This window comes from Anopheles marshallii, chromosome 3 (genome assembly GCF_943734725.1).
Source record: "Anopheles marshallii chromosome 3, idAnoMarsDA_429_01, whole genome shotgun sequence".
Taxonomy (NCBI): Eukaryota; Metazoa; Arthropoda; class Insecta; order Diptera; family Culicidae; genus Anopheles; species Anopheles marshallii.
Window position 1 is genome coordinate 43563054 of NC_071327.1, and position 18097 is coordinate 43581150.

Here is an 18097-nt window from a genome sequence, read left to right on the forward strand (position 1 = left end):
ATTACATAATGTATGTACTTTTACACAAAAGCACCCAAAACAGATAATAAAATAGAATATTAATTCAAAAAGAAACAAAACCAAATGCCTTTACTTTACATTTTCACTTTATTTTCTGTACTTCTTTGTTTTTTTTTTTACTTTTAGTTACGTGTTATCTCACTATCTACTCGGTCTTATATTCATATCATATCGGTTCATTTTGTTTCTTTTTTTTCTCTCTCTCTCCCTTCTCTCTCTTTCTCTTGCCTTCAGTTCGTTCTTATATATTCACTGCATCTACTACAAGTGTTACGACTGCTCCCACTAGTACTTACTCGCAGCTTTCGTGCAGCGTTATTTGTATGGTTGTCCTAGTATTTCCGTTTTACAAGTTTATCATCCATTTATCATTCACTCAGATGTATTTCGTGTTTTCTTACATATAAATTTGCAATATACCTCCCAGTGTGACCCCCCTCCATCCGCTATTTAATGCATACTCTAATCATGTTTCGTAATCGGTAAATTACTCGTTGGAAAATAAAACGAACGTAATCGTAATCGATATAATGCCGTAAACTAAGCTCATTAAAGGAAAATTAACAAAGAACAGATTACGCCACTTTTGTAAGTTGATTTTCAGCGTAATGGATGTATGTGTGTTTGTATATGTGTATAAGTGTTTGCAGGTCGTTCTTCTGTCCTTCTGTTTATTACTGTACATAGTAGTGTGCGGTTCTCGTCTATTTGAGTAATATCCTTTCTAAGAACGATTAGCTGCTATCCTTCTTCTTCGTTTTTTTTCTACTAATCCATTTTCTTCTGGTTTACTTACAGAAGTAAATCTGTAAATCTCCTTTTTATCTGCACTCATTACTTCTCACATCTTCTCTTTCGGTGTCTTTTACATTCTCCACCTACGATACTGTTCAGTAGAATTATTAAACGAGATAGAATATTTGTATCATTTCACCTCCTGATGTTGCATGCACTCACTCCAATCTGTTACACAATGGTTGTATCCCATAATATACAACATGACGCGCTTAAACTCCAAAAGACTCATTCAATCAGAGGCCAGTTTAGCAGCGGCAAAAGCGTCTATATCGGATTTGATGATGGTATAGCAAGGAAATTCAAACGCATGATAAAGCCATGATATTTCTAAACGGCAGACATCAGCTCAGCTCAGCTCAGTAAAGGTTGCTTCCTTTTTTTTGAACACCCATCGTTTTGGGGCCGCAGCGACAAGGAGTGTCCATTTAACACATATTGTAAAAACTTGTTTTGCAAGATTCGAATTCTTTTTCATTGTTTTACTGCAAAACATAACTATCCTGCAGACTGGGTATATCTCTTCGAAAACCACGTGTCAATTTGTTCTATTTGTCGTTGCTTAATAATGTGTAATGTTACAATCTGCGTCAGTTACAACATTTCTTTTGGAGGCTGTGTGTAATAATCTTGCTTTTATTATCGGTTTTATCTTTTTTTTTTGCTTTTCAGAATTGTGTGTTACTGTGTGAGTGTACAAGCATCTAGTTTGCTTGAAATTACTCAATATATTTTGTGTCACACATCGTTATGCTCTCGGCTCTTTCTTCTAATCTCATAGTTTTAAATTCCCATTTTAAACGGTTGATTTTGCTTTTACGTGATGGAAAATAATATTCCCTTTTTTATATTGTTTATATTCTTGTACAAGGTGTTCAAAAAAAAAATACACGGAAAAAATAAGTTCTTTTAGGTATAATAAGACAGGTAAGCACGAACTCTGACAAACAAGGAACATACCATGATAGATATATAATTGTGTGACATGAAAAAAAAACTAAACAATTTTAATCTAGATTCTAGCATTTGCTTTTAAATTTTTGTTTCATGGTCATTATTAAGCGTTGAATGGTCGTAAAGTTTTATCGAAGAGTTTCTGAAAAATCCACAAAATAATACGGAATATCCACAAACGGAATACATTAAACATTGCACCGAGCAGTAATGCAAATCAAATATATCCAGTTCTTCGTTAACGTAAGTGGTAGTAGTAGCAAATAAACATTGTTAATTGTTCTCAATCCATTAACTGCACGACTACCTCACTATACCTTCGTACGTGTTCTGTTTTATACTTTTTTCTTTAACTGCAATTATTGCTTGCTCTTTTGTCTAATGTATGGCGCTTGAAATAGTTTATGTTGTATGTTGGTTGATTGATTGGTTTGGTTGTGTGTGTGTATGTTTAACGATTTTAACTCCTGAGGAACATTTCATTCCTCCTGTTCATCGATCACTTTACTGTTCTGCTCGTTTAAGGTTGGTACCACATTTTTAGTAAGCATATCATTTCAAGGTAATAGAAGAAACAGTATTTAAACCTTCCTTAAGACAAATGTTGTATTATTTCACATTTTGCAGTCATCTGACGGGCAAAATCGGACTTCACTTTAACAAATATTAGTTTGAACTATTTGCCTTCGGTCAACAGAATTTGTGTTGATCAGCGTTGTAGAAAAAAGCTTTCCTTTTGTGTGCTTCACCATTTTGAATTGGGCCGTTTAAGACCAAATACCCTTCGAAAGGGAAAACCGATTCATAATGCAAATAAATTTTAACGAGCCAACACGCACAACCTATTACTCAGCCATACAATCTCTTTACACCGTCTTTCCTTATTTTTACCGCCTTTAATCCTCATCACTGAGTGCCTCGTACTGCGCAGATAACAGAGGCTTTGGTTCTAGGGCCGAGGCAGTATGACGATCATCTGTCAATACACCACCAGGACCGCTACCTCCGCCAGTACTGTTCACTCCAATAGAATTATTTCCACCAACTCCAGCACCGCTTCCGGTGAGAATCATACCGGCATTGATTGATTTCATACCAGCGACACTACTACCTCCACTACCGCCAGTTCCTATCGTTGATGCTATAGAAGTTGTAGACGATGTAGCTGCAGATGAGGAAGAAGAGGGAGTGGGCGGTGCCCCACTGGCGACCGTTAGAGCACTAAACGGATACGCGTATGTGGGCGGCGTAGTGAAGGTCGTTAACGGTTGCTGATGGTACGTATTGTGAACGATCGCCGGGCTCGTTGTGGTGGAGCCTGATGTTGCCAGTAAGGATGATGTTGTAGAATGTGGCGGATACTGCTGGTTTTGTTTTTGTTCTTCAGTCGAAGAATGGAGAGACTGCTGCTGTCCATCGCTTCCTCCAGACGCCGGAGTGCCGCTACGATCAACCAAACCCATGTCCTTTACGAGGTGATGAGCTGACGTTGGTTGGGTGTGATGCGGGGAGAGATTTTGAAAACTGCGGGGAGAAGATTGCTGCCGATCGACATTTCGATTGCCACTATTGCCTCCATCAACCACTACTACCATCGATGAATCGGATGCTGCACGCTTTTCGTCCTCCGTACGCATTGCCTCGACGATACGATTTTTTACGTAAAAATCTAGCACAAAATTATCCCGACCACCGGCTCCTACATGAGGACCTCCTGCTCCTCCCACACGTCCCAAATGCGGCCCCGGGTGGAAGAATTGTGGCGCGTCAGGTGAAACGGATTCATGAAACTTATTCCTCGGCCCGGGCGATTGCGCCAATCGTATAATATGCCGATCTTCAGGTGTTACTCGACCTGGACCTTTTTGAACTTCGTGACCACCACCACCACCACCACCACCACGTTGCATTTGTTCTTCCTTGCCTGACGTTGCCATCGACGTTGGTCGTCGGTGTTTCCATTGATCGGCAGCTAAAATCGCTTCCGCACCAGGGTTGCCTGCTGCTGCTGTACCGTACGGTATCATTGGTGGTCGTAACGATAGATATGGATTCGGATTCGGTGAGTAATCCTTTGCTATGATCGATTCGGTCAACTCGCCAAGTGTGATGTTTTTCACACCACTGAGACTATTGCCACTCATGCCGCCACTATCCCGCCTATGATGCGGATGTACGTTGTCCGAATCCAAATCAACGTTTATGACGTTGGGAGAATGAGATTTACTACCATTATTTTCACTGATCACCTGCTGCATCGCCATGGAACGCTGATCACGTGAGGTAAACTGTGAAAAACATACAAATGAATTAATTTGCGTAATGGAATAATACGCTGCTATTAGTGCACATTTTTCATTGATTACAAATAAAACTAATACAACTGTATTTTTATATTTCACGTTCTTCACTTAGAGACCAAATTAACTTCTGATTACTAGATAGCAGGACTACGTATTTTTACTACAAAACACAATTATTCTGAGTAATTATAATAAAATAGAACAACAAAAAAACCACATAAGGGACCAGACACTGTTCTTGATACTTACGTAGGGTGTTCTGAGAGGATCACGTATTGACGGCATTGGAGGTGGCTCGACAGCCGTTTGACTGATCTGATGTGTTATGATAGCATCAATTAAATTTGCTGCTGTAAGCGAACCGTCTGAAGTAGTCCGAGCGCTCATTAATTCAATTGCCCTAAAAGTTTACAACACAAACCGGTATTTAACAATGTTTGCTGATTAGTTCAACAACACTTCAACACTTGATATTGCACACATGCTAAGGGGACGTCGTTCTTACCTATCTCGTCGATCTGGTAAAAATCCATCATAGTGTTGCTTTCTTCGACGTTCTTCTGCCTCTTGATGCCGATCAAGACGTTCACGTTCGCGATGAAGTTGTTCTCGTGCCTGTTGTTCACGTTCCATCTCACGTCGCTCACGATGATCGCGATCACGCTCCCGTTCTCGTTCGCGCTCCCGCTCACGATCGCGTTCCCTTTCTCGCTCACGATCACGATCACGTTCACGCTCTCGTTCACGTTCGCGATCTCTTTCACGTTCCGCCCTTTCAACCATGATCGTGCGCTCGAGTTCAACACGTTCGCGGAAATTTAGCTCATCACGGCGATCCCGCTGGTCAGCATGAGGATCCCGTTGATACGACGGAATAGGTCCCAGCTGTTGTAACGAAGGATGCAATGGAGATTGCTGATGACGACGCTGCAAGTCAACCTGTTACAAAAACATATATTATATTATTCATATCATATTCAATCATCAACTTTCATGGTTAGCTACAGCTTTCAAATATATAATCGGAGTTACATCGCAAAGGATCTAGCATACCTGCTGCTGTCGCATTTGTAGATGGTGCTGAGCGACGGCTGCTGCTGCAGCTTGTTGTTGATGCATATGATGCAGCTGTTGTTGCTTCTGTTGATGCTTCTGGTGTTCATGATCATTATCTTGATTTTCCTGTAGTAATTGCGCTGAATGGTGTGATTGCGGATTGGACTGCGATTGTTGACCACCCTGTTGTTGTGGAGGCTGAGACTGATTTGGTTGCAATTGCTGTTTCGATTGTTGATGTTGCAAATGCGGCGGTTGTGGAGATTGTGACGGTTGATGCTGCTGTTGCGATAACTGTTGCTGATTTTGCGCTTGTTGATGAGCCTGTGATTGCGACTGCAGCTGTGAAGAGGACTGTGGTGGTGGCTGCGACTGTGGTTGAGCTTTGGAGAGTTCCAGAGGCTGTAATTTATTCTGGTCCTGCTGTTGCGTTTTGGACTGTTCTTGCGCTTGCTGCTGTGAGTGTTGTTGTTGAGATTGTAGTTGGGATTGCTGTTGTGACTGCAGCTGCTGGTGTAATTGTTGTTGGGATTGCTGTTGCGATTGGTGCAACTGCTGTGATTGCACTAACGATTGCGACGTTTGTTTTGACTGCTGCTGCTGATGATGCTGTTGATGATGGAATGGGATCATGCTAGGATGCTGATATCGCATATCGTGAGGATGGGTCGATGAAATTGACAACCCTGCCGATATTGTGGGCGGTTGTTGTTGTTGCTGATCCATTGCCGCACGTTTTGCATCGTCTTTATGGGGAACTGTCATCGGGGGCTGTTGCACTGCTAGATCGACGAACGAAGTAAATGCATCTGTAAGCCCCAAAATAATACAAAAAAAACGTTCAACCATTTGTATCCCAATTGTTACACAGTATTCTAAAAATTGTACATACCTTGAAGGTAGTGGTGAGGCGGCGGTGGCGGTTGCAAATGATAGCGCGGCGCTGGGCTTGGTGGTTTGGAAGAGGCAATACCTCCTCCAGCAACCATTACCGGATTTGTATTTCCACTGTTACTACTACCTCCATTTCCGGATGCACTACTGTTTCCGCTGTTGGCGCTGGTGTTGTGGCGCTGTATAACACCTTGTCGCTGTGGAGGCGGTGGAGTTCGATGAGGACTAGACGTGTTACTATACACCGGGGAGATTCTGCAAATTTCAAGCAACCATTCACAACATAATTATTAGTATAAATAATTAATAGAGCTAAATGAATGAATTGTGACCAATGCATATTACATCAGGAGGCGGGTCTGAACCATTACACATATTGCAAGTGGCGTTCAATCAAATAAACCTCTAACAAAACGACTCTTACCTGTTAACATGATCTGCAACTGGTGAAGATCGGCTTAGATAATCATTCTGAGCTTGTCGGCTGCTAACAATTCCCAACGGTGACGCACCAACCACATTGCTTCCTACCAGACCATAAATCGATCCTGGCGGAATGGACAGTGGAGCGGGAACACCCACTACGCTGCCACCAACATTTCGTGGCAATGGGGATTCTTTCCCAGAACGGCCGCCGGCAGCTGCGTTTACTACCAAAGGTACAACACCAGATGAACCGACTGCTCCACTACCGCCTGCCCCAGTAGTTCGACCTTGCATCTGTTGCGAGGTTATATAATCATTCATAATGATTTGCCGTGAACTCAGCTGCTGGGAAGTTTGTTCCAATGAAGGGTACCCTGCAACACCTGGAGCTCCATTACCATTTCCGGTATTACCGCCACGAACTCCAGCCCCATAGGGACTAAATTGAATTGGCAGGACATGACCTCCACCAGGAACCACTATCGTTTGTGCCGGACTCTGTCGCTTGTAATCATATGCTGACGCGTTGGAGCGTTTGTCAGGCAACAGTCCTCCACTACCACCATGCACAGGAGTTCCTTGGGTTATGGAGCCGATGAACTTGTCACTCATTATAACGGGTGATGATGAAGCACCTGGGCGACCACTGGAAGCAACCGATGATGGAGGAGTTTGACGAAGAAGATGATTTTCATACCGCGGGCTTAATGTTGCCGACGATGACGGTTGACCCTGAATGATTAACTGGCTTTGCTGCTGCTGTTGTTGTTGCTGATTCACATTTACCGGTGTACCATGTGTAATGGAACCTCCTTTGGGTACTGAACCACTACCCGACAACTTAGGACTCAACTTGGGAGTGTTTTTACCCTTTGGACCTCCATTACCAGACAGCGGTGGAGGCGGCGTAAGGGAAGACAACGTTGACTGACGTCCCGATCCGGTGGAAACTTGCATCGATATACCCGTGCCACTCTGTCCCGGTCCAGTGCCTAGCGGTATGGTTAGGTACGTCGCACCAGCACCAGATGGCGATTTTGTTAGCGGCCTACCCAGTGCATCAGAAGCCCCGGACACGGGCGGGTGATAGCTCACGTAGGGGCCAACTCCTGCAACAGCGGATGATGATGGAATGCTAGGTCCCGGAAATGTGCCACCATCCGTCCGATAAACGGTAACAGACGCACCATGCGAGTTTGGAGGTCCTGGGTGACCAAGATGGAATTTGTTGTTAACGTTGTTGTTGCTGCCAGTGCTTGCACCCGTACCATTGCTCCCAACAGAAGGACCGCTGTGGTGGTTGCTAGTGCTGTGACTGTGGGCCGGCGGTGGTGGAAAGTTGCCTCCGCCACCACTGCTGCTATTGCCAACCTCCATTGATTTTGTTGTCGATGCTGTTACAGCGGCCACTGCTTCCGTCCGAGGTGTTTTCTTAATGCTGAGATCCAACGTCTGTGGTTCATCGTTCGGCGCACGCGCTACCGAAGAATTCAAGCTGGACGATGCTCCAAGATGAATGGAGTGTGGAATTGGTGTGATAGTAGCCGGAATTTGACCACCCAATGCATGATGATGACTTAACTGTACATGACCACCGACGAGTGGTGGCGGTAAAGATGAATGAGGCTGTTGACTTGGCGAAGCAATTATTTGTCCATGAGAATTTACCACCGTAATACCTAACGTAGACACTGGCATCGAATGCTGATTGGGTTGCTGCGCAGATTGAGATGATGATACAGTGGAACTCCCTGCCAACGTTTGAGAAACGCCTGCCGCTGAGGTAAGCATTACCTTCGTACCATCGCGATAATCTCTAATCATGGATGATGTTGTAGCCGAAGAGTTTGTGCCGGATGAAGACACGGACGACGCAGAACCAGGTACTGGTTGGATTTGCTGCCCAGAAGGAACTGGAGGAGTGCCGCTGGGTCCAAATTGTAAATCACGTAATCCCGGCGGAGGTGGTTTACCGGCTGGTGTCAAGGAATTATTCTTCAAGGATCTTTCAATCACGTTTAGCATCACGTCCCGTACATTATGTAGTTCACTACCGCTACCACTACCTCCAACGCCACCAACTCCACTGATTGCATTTGATCGAGGACCATTCGATTGCTGTTGCTGTGTGGCGGTGATGGAGTTGTGCAACATTGCAAGTCCAGTGCTATGGTGTAATGGCGGCGGATAGTGTGAATGCGGTATAGGTGGATGTGGTAGAGAAACTTTAGGACTCTGTCTGTTTGCCGGAGATGATTCGTTTTCTTCGTCCGCTGTTTCCGTCGCTGAACTATCGTACTCCTCTGTATGACGCAATGGTTTCCTTGGCTGAGGTTGACCAGGTGGAAGCAAGCGATCATCCTCGTACGCTACGCCACTGCCCCCCGAAGATGTAGATGAAGAAGATCCAGTGATGGTGGCGGTGGTTTTCGGTGGTGGAGCAAGCGAAATGGCCACTTCGCTACCGCTACTGCCGCTATTGTTACTATTGCCAATAACGCCAGCTGCAACATTGCTACCACCTAGCATAATTATTCCGCCTTCGTCTAGCTTCGTTGCAGTCCCACCATCCGAAAGAGATGTTCCGTCACTAACGATGCCACTACTATTGCCTTTCGTCCCCAGTGCCGCATTTCCGATTGTAACATTATTTGCTCCTGCATTGCCACTAGTTGGACTTTCGGCCGACGCTGTTGTGTCACTGCCACCATCCCGCTCATCAGACGACGACGATCCAGCACTGAGGTCCGACTCATCCCCATCCGTCATTACCGATCGGCGATCCTCACTCGGATGCAGCTTATAGTATTCATTTAGCGCTACATCAAGCCCATACTTTTTCTGATAGTGAAAGTAGCAGCTCTTCAGCGCAAGAGCTGGTTTCGACAGTGACTCTGCAAATTGGTTCCATTTGGGCCCATGTTCTTGCAGTAATTTTTTCAATCGATTCACCTCATCATCCGTCAGACTGGTGTTGCCGAGTAGATGTGGACCCATTTTGCGACGAATACGCGTCAAGCACGCCGAACAGCATTTGCTTACATTTGGCGGTATTTGAAGCTCCTGCACGATCGGATCACGTATTTCGGGGGCCAATTCGAACAGCCGAGGTGGAAGATTGCGGAAACGCTTCACGCGATCTTTTGGATTCGGGCATGTCGGAAGTGGACAGTGAGTGTAACGCGATTTCACCGATTTGCATTGACAACTGTTGCAAATTCTGGCTCCAACAGGTATCTCCGCCTCCGATATACCGTATTGTGCGGCACGGCTTCGCTCAATGGGCCGGGTTCGTGAACATAGCTCTGCCTTACAGATGAAACACGTGTGTAGGGCACCTGTAGCATTTGTTTTGTCTGAAAGTAGAACAAAAGAAAACATTAATACATAGATCGAGACAAGCGATACAAAATGCATTCATTGTTCTATACAACTTTAAAACTAGTTTGTTCGAATTATTCTTTTGCTCCCCACAAATTATACTTTTGTTGCAGATCTGTACAAAAGTTTCAATATAAATAGAAAGTCACAATTGGGCAAAGATATATTGCGTGAATTACATAGGATTCTCAACAACTACAAAAGTGCAACGGTTTCAGTCTCAGTTTTAACCTCATTACAATACACAACAAACCGGTATTTACCAACGAATTAAACATTCAGATTACCTAAGCACATTACGTTGAGAGCATCATGTACTCTCATCCATCATGTATAAAAGCTTATGGTTTCAACTTATACTTTCAAAATACCACCGGAATCATTTCTGCAAAATATGAAATTCGATAGGGGGAGAGTACTGAAGTAAGCACATTCCATGCAAAGAACTAGTACAGCTCTTAACGACGCCGCTTTTGCCAACATACAAACTCCCACGTTGAATCGACACATACAAACAAGCAAGACAAACAAGAAATCGCAGCCAAAATTACGGACCCAATTCTGACTTCAACGCATCATCTCATGGCTACCCAATCGGTACCCCTCTAACTTATGCTACACATCTTCCCGCGTATATAACTGCTGTATCTGCATTAGTAAATGACTTTTGGGACGAAAAAGCAAATTGTTTAGACTGTTCCCAAACCGTTACGGGTACCCACTTGAGCATATTATTTTACGTTTCGTGAGAAATGTACCAATGTTAATTTCATCTCGCGAGCACCTAATCAACCGCTTCCACGTGCAACATCATTACACTGGGGTGGATATGATTTGGAAATATGAAGTCAACCCATCGGCATCTTTCGTACCCACCCACACACCCATCAAGGAGCGCCATCATCGTAAACCAACCACACCATACGGAGCTAGCGAGCTTGAGGCCGTCCTCCACTAATCAAACTTTAGCTGATAAAGTCGCTGACAGAAGGGAAATCGTTCAAATACTCTAACGAGAACTAACTGGTTGCGCGCACTGATTGCTTACTCGCTTTTTCGCTCTTTTAACCACTCACTCATTCATTTAATTAATTCAATTTAATTAGTGCGCGTGAATGACTCCCCCATTCCGGGAAAATGTAATGAAGTTTCAAAGTTGTGTACTTCTTTTCTATTCTCAGTGTACACCTCGTGTACTTTTGCTACGAAACTTTTGCTTTATCACTGGTAGCAAGAGAAGACAGACGAAATATTTGTCGACTCATATTCTACCGAAACGTTACGCGAACAATACATTTATGAAAGCGGTAATTATAAACAAATGCTTCAACTTTATATCACGTTTTGTTTAACCAAACGTTTCAATCTGTTGTTGTAATATGTCGATAAAATGATTGAAAACAAATATTTACTTATTCGGAATACTCTCACATCGACACAAGACTTAGACTCACAATAACCTCAAGACATCTAGAGGACTCCCATTTCTGACTTTCCTTGACTTTATTTACCCGTAGCTGGGTAGTCTAGTCCTGCGAACAGGGGATTAGTCCGGATGAGATTTTGGACGGGTCTTGTGGTGTGAAACCGGTACTGGCCGCTACTAAATCCACCGCCCAACGAACGGACGATCCTGGACAGTGATGTTTTAATGTTAAATCTTTTTTATGGATAATTTTATTTATTTTACCGGATTCCCCTTACACGTCCCGCCACACCTCGCGAACGCACCCTTTTTTTTATTCTACTTTATGAACTCACTTGACACACGGAAACAATCGATTAGCATACTACTTGTGTAATGTGTATCTCCCCTTTCATTGGGCATTGGAGATTCATCTTCATGTGTAACTGTGTGTCTTCTCAACCGTGCGGTTAGTCGGTCTGTCCACTCCAAACCCCAGTGTTCACATTTGCGCGCTGTTCGTTAGCCATATGTTTGTATTATGGATGTCAATTATAATTTATTATTTAAATATAATTACAATCATTTCCATGATTATCGGAACGATCAATAATGTATGGTTACACTACGAACACTACGAACGCTTTTGTACCGCTAGGCTATTTACTGTTCTCCGCTCTACTCTGTGGTAGCGGAAACTAGTTCTAGCTGTTTTAGAAAACATGGCTCAATTTGAACGACATGTTAAACAAACATATTGATTCGAGGATGGTGCATATTCGTGCGGTTAGGTTGCATGCAAACGTCAAATTCAGCCGAAGCCACAGATAGATTTTTTTTTACAGTCGCAATTTCAATTTCCCATGGATGGCACAACTCATTTAAACTGCATCCAAAACCCAATTGTGATGACAATATCTATTTCTACAACATTTATAAAAATTAATGCACACATTGAATGCACATTAAATAAACAATGCAAAATTTGGAACATCAAATTATATCGTTTTCTTTTGTTTGATTAAAAAAAATAGAGAAAAAATCTTTCACAAACTGCTCCACAACTAAGGACGATGATGATGAATCTGGTAGTAAAATCAAAATCCCACGATGCAGGTTTTAAAACAACGACGAGAGCACTTTCCAAAATGATACCTCTTTCCATGTCGCCAGCTATTTCCCGTTTGCCCAGCCGCCCATTAGCCCAGCCGCCAAACTCGCCAACACATGTTAATATTTTCCACGAGTAATTGAATCAAAATATCGCCAAGATAAACAACCCGCGATTCAGGGATCGATGCGCGAACATATGCAGAATTGACAGATACCGCGAAATTAAACGGAATGCTCACACTACTACCCGTGCTTCTTCTTCGGTAGCGCAAATGGAAGAGGGCCAGCTTCCCACCAGGCCAGTGGCAGGTTTGTCAAATCCTAAAAAGCGAACACTGATATCAACGTACCCTAGAGCATGTTCGAGAGGTACCAAATGATAGCCTCCATACAGTCACACAATAATAGAGTGCCCCCTATCTACTAATAGAGATATTAAATTATCCAATTCTTCAACCACTTTGACGCTACTGCAACACAAATCTCTAAAACTGCCCACAACGGTCGATACATACGATACGATGCAAACATCATATCGATTAGCGCGCGTCAACCCGCTCTCTCATCTGACTATCTCCTCTAATCCTCACCCGCTGAATGACAATCAGAGATAGAGACCAAAAGCCTGCGAATCGACGTAACTAACATTTATTTTACAACAACGGTTTACATCGACCCACTCCGAAGGTTGGGGTGAGGATGATCCTCCCCATCGGGAAGTGGATAAGGCATCGGTGAACATCCAAATCGAAATTGGATCGTTTGGATTGCTCAACCACTTTGCACCGGTTTCCTTCTCCTTTCCTCACTCTGCACCGGGGGCCAGTTTTACTCCATTATCGTGTCCACCTACCACCGTACCATTCTTTTACTCATGATCTTGCCCTCACAGCGGCAATCGACTAGGGTGGTGTTATATGTGATTAAACGCATCCCGCGCTTTGTGTTACTACCTCCGGTGCACAATTCGCTCGCAATGGACAGATGAATAATTAAATCATTTTCCGTTGGAATTCCGATGGGACAGCGATATTTACGCGACTCAATAAGACCGCTTTTTGGTTATGTATTCTGCTAGAAACCGAGAAAATATTGTGTGACCATCGCATATTCACCCAACAGCAACATTCACACAGTCTTTTACGATTTGATTAGTTTGCTAAAATACGTTAACATACATTTACTTAGTTAATTACTTTTACCTTACTTTACTAATAATGAGATCTATAGGTATGTCGTTTGTTAATTAGTAGTTTAATTAGAAATTAGTAGTTGAACACAAATCAATTCCCTATAAACTAAACTTAAGTTTTAGCAAATAATTTAAAAAAACAAGTTTTACAATCTTTTTAACGACTTCATTAAGCTATTAAAAAAAACATTGATTGTTTTGCTTCTAAATATGCAATCCGTCTCCGACTCGATGCAATAAAAAATTCTTTGCGGCGAAATTATCGAGCGGAAAAATACACTCACTCTCTTGCCCATACCAACCAATTACCAAGCATTTGGAAAAAAGTGCTTAAAAACCGGCAAACCGAGTGGCCAATGTATAAACTAACCGAGAGTACCGAGCTACTACTAGCCGCAAGGAAAAATTCGTCATATAAAATCCACAAATTAGTATAATTGCATTAATTTTTAATATATTCACAAATACCAATATGAACAAAGAAGAGATGAGGGCGAAAGGACATTGGTATAACAAAAAAAAAATTGGATTGTCCTTTGTAGCTTCTCTTGGTCGCAGTCTATCTCTCCCGTCCGCACGCCTATGTATCTATAGTTCGGTCTGTGTCTTCCCTGGGCCTGACTCTTCCCTTCTCTGCTGCTTTCACATCCTCGTATGTATCTATCGCACCATTAATCCCACCATCACTGCCCTTCTTTCAATTCTGCCTCTGATCCTACAAACTTTCAAAGATATTTCACCCTTTTAACCAACGTCGTGCACAATTTTCACTTCTACCCTACAGATCCTCCCATCTGGTGATGAGTGGCCATCGCTTTTTTACAATTCGCCGAAGGGAATTGATGATAAAAAGTGTTTTAAATCAACAAAACCAACAAACGTATGATGAACAATTGCTATGTTGAATGTACATCTTCATCGCTTACAGGACAGCACGAACGAAATACATATACAAAAATACCGAGATTAAAAGATATGTTCAGGGTTCCGGCTTAAGCTAATCGGCAAGTAATATACGCTCTATGAACGTCATGCTGTATCTTCGATTTTGCAGACTTTCTCGTGGTCTCTTGGGCAAATGGAAAGAATTGGAAAAAAAACTAGGAAATTTAATAAAAACGCTGCATAAATCAGTCGATTTTGATATTTTCCAATATTTAAACAATTTTTAATGATTCTCCCATAACAAAGGATCATGGAGATAATTAAGCTCAATTTTATTTGCGTGTTCACATTAACTTTTAAACTATTCTAGATTATTAATAGAAAGTGTATCAAAGTTAACTACCAAATATTCATCGTCACGAAACGTAATTTCGAATTCATGAAACAATTGATCAATAAGTTTTATTTTGTTCTCGTTCTACCCTAGTGAAACCCCAAAAAATTTTAAAATACTCCAATTTTACATCACCAATAATAACCCCTCTCACCGAATAAAACCTTTGAGAATTACATTGTGGCAATATTCATCTTCCTTTCCCGCAAATTTCATACTCCTTGAAGCAAAACCCCCGAAAAAATACCCCATAAAGCACATAAAATTACACTCCGGTCGCGCCAACGAAACCACCTTCAAATATTTGCTGTCATTTTGGAAGATTTCAACCGTGTTCGGTCGCAAGTTACCACACCGATGCCGATAAGTTAATACTGATGATACACCGTCGTCGTTTTCAGCATCCGTATCCTTCCTCCATCTTCCCCGTTTCGCGTCGCTGGAACACTCTTTACACGAGCGGAAAGAAACGGAAGGCCAATTTTGCATACGCTTCGTTTTCTTATTTGCAAACCATTAACAAAAAATAGCAGTTAAAAAACGACGAAACAACGGTACAAGGGAGCGATGGAACAAAATACGCGAACAAATTGCCTTTAGCACAACAAACGGTGGTGAGTTTGTTATAAATCCGCTCGAATTCGTGAATAGGAACCAGAAGCTGTGATTTTAATACGGCACAGACAGAGGTTGATACAGTATAATCATATGTGAAACAGTTAATATTTACTACGGAGGATATATAATTTCCACTCCAAAGCTTGTATAACAAAGCTTGTCCTATTATTTAAATTATTAATACAGCAGTGTATCAATAAAAAAACTGGCGTCTACAGCACGATAGTTGTTCGTTTGAATATATGTCCTTTGCAAGTAAAAACCTCTTACATTACTAGCTGATTTTTAATTCATACCCTTTACATTTAGTTAATATATGATATGTTCAGCATATCCTGCGTATATATGTACATTATTCAAGAATCAATGGAACATGATTGAAATCAAATATCTTGAACAACAATTCATTTTAACGTAAAGACTAACAACCTGAAGCTAATACAGCATTGAAAACACTTTCACATTCACCAATTGGTTTGTGTTTTATGAAAGATCTATTGACTTATCTATACGGAGCAACAATTCAACAACCTGTACATACTTGCCACACGTAAATCAAATAAGCGTACGTATTCAAAAGTACTTTGAAGGGTACCACCAATTTAGCAAAACCGCAACGGTGGGAACTGGAAAAAATAAATCTGTGGTTTCATTTATTTCCCAGCGGACACACACAGAACGGTTCTACTAAAGCTCACGACACGACGAAGTGCGATACAAACAGAAACGTAAAAAAGGAATACCCACCAGAACACAGCAAAAACCCATACATTTTCTCCCTTAGGCTAGGACTCGTTTTTTACCATTACCAACCCCAGCATCACCGCTTCTCCTGCCGGAAAACATACGATTGTTCCGGCATTTATCCTACCTTCCACGAATCTAAGTTCGCATTTTTCGAGGCACCGTCAAATACGCTCGTTGGTTGGTTGTGGTAACGATGCGGTTCCCCGCGTTCTCTCTGACAGTTATATCATATCGGCGAACGAGTCAGCGAAAAAATCATAGATGAAATTGTTAAACAAATACTCTCAACTTGATTCGATTTTTTTACTGCACCCCGAAGCCTGTTCCGACCAGTTTCCCCAACAGGGGTTCTCTTTAGATTTGTCTGCACAAATGCCATCTCAGATACGCCCGCGATCGTCTCGAATGTAGCACACAAGAATCGTTTTCTTTGCCTTTTACTTAAAAAGGACTGTTCGAAATCTCTCTATAGCGTCGAGTTTAGGGCACGTTCTTCCGATACGCTTTTGTTTTTCATTTCATTCCCTAGGCAACTGTGTATTGTATTTATACAATTTATTTTCATTGTGTTTTAAATTAATGTGTTATTTTTTAAACATCTAAAAACAATACAACTAAACAATTATTGCTTATAATTTTCTTTTCTTAACTAAAGCTCTCCAATAAATCATTAGTAATACACTATTTACGTTAGCGTAGATAAGCAGCTCTATTTTAAATACAATAGACCACTAATGTAAATATGACACATGTTACTTATTAAAGGAGTAAACATTGCTACTAATGATTCTTTTCGTGCTATTGTTATTAATAATGTTCCCGTCCAGCATCGCGTTAACTTCCATAATTTGATATTTAACGACTAACACATATTCTGTTATTACTCTAGTGCTTACTCCTCTCTTTAATTTTCCTCTCAAGCATACTCTAATGCTAACATTCTCTTCATTTCTCTCTCTCTCACACACATTTGTTAGTAGCATTAGCTTTCCACTTGGTTCGTGACCAGTTTCTCCCACTGTGTTAATCTCTCGTATGCGTTTTCCACGATCATCTCCCTGCTGCTGCACATAGCGCCTGTGAGAGTGGAAACATGTGCCTATGTACTCCTATCGCTTGTAATTAAATATGCGGAGCATCCGAAAGTGACTAAGGAAGCGTTCGTCCAAATTTCAATTCATTGCCAACCGCCACCGAGGTAAGTTCGCAAAGCTGGAAACTCGCGGTCGCGAAAAGTGGATCGTGAAAGTGTGCGATGAAACCACCGTTCGTTGTTGATTAGGTGAATTATGTTTGCAAAACATTATTACTTCTTGAGAAAACTAAAATCGAGTGATCCGGTTTAGTGCGTTGTGAATATTCGCGCGTATGTGAAATAGATTCTGAAGTAATCACCATCGATTACATATGTTTGGCACCTGGGTCAATCCAAATGCACCGGATGTGATCCTGGAGGTGGGACCACATCCTTGCAGCACACGTTATGCAGCTCATGCAGCTCTGCTTGCCACACACAGTGGATATCTCAGAGCAGCCCTTCGTACAATTGATCAACACCACACCAGCACAACTGCCCCATTACGGAGAGTAGTGTCGCAGCATTCGGGGATTAGTGCCACATCGGAAATATGTTCCCTTCCTTCCACTACAAACACCACCTCCTTGCTGTATCTGCCGAATGTAACATCGGAACAATTCACACCCTTACTATCTTACATGTATACAGGCTATCTTGATCTGACGATGGACAACATTTTTGGGGTGCTTCTAGCGACTCATTTGCTTCATATGCCACGAGCTTTGGAACTTTGTCGAACGTATCTGTCGTCGTCTGCTAACGCCACTAACACTTCGACTTGCACTTCAATTTCTGGAGATCACTTACAGCGAAGTTATTTTGCCATTAAACCAAA

The 18097-nt window shown here is 42.1% G+C and overlaps 1 protein-coding gene across 1 annotated transcript in view; it reads right to left on the minus strand.

Moving 5' to 3' along the window:
• Positions 1-2666: 2666 nt before the first annotated feature.
• The window catches only part of LOC128715713 (uncharacterized), a 41795-nt gene continuing 26364 nt past the window's right edge, over positions 2667-18097 (minus strand). Inside the window, exons 9-14 of the mRNA XM_053810625.1 lie at positions 6448-9805; positions 6022-6278; positions 5127-5938; positions 4579-5012; positions 4323-4473; positions 2667-4058 (exon numbers count right to left, since the gene is read on the minus strand). Of these exons, the coding sequence (XP_053666600.1) occupies positions 2667-4058; positions 4323-4473; positions 4579-5012; positions 5127-5938; positions 6022-6278; positions 6448-9805 (6404 nt within the window). The remainder of the gene's footprint in view (positions 4059-4322; positions 4474-4578; positions 5013-5126; positions 5939-6021; positions 6279-6447; positions 9806-18097) is intronic.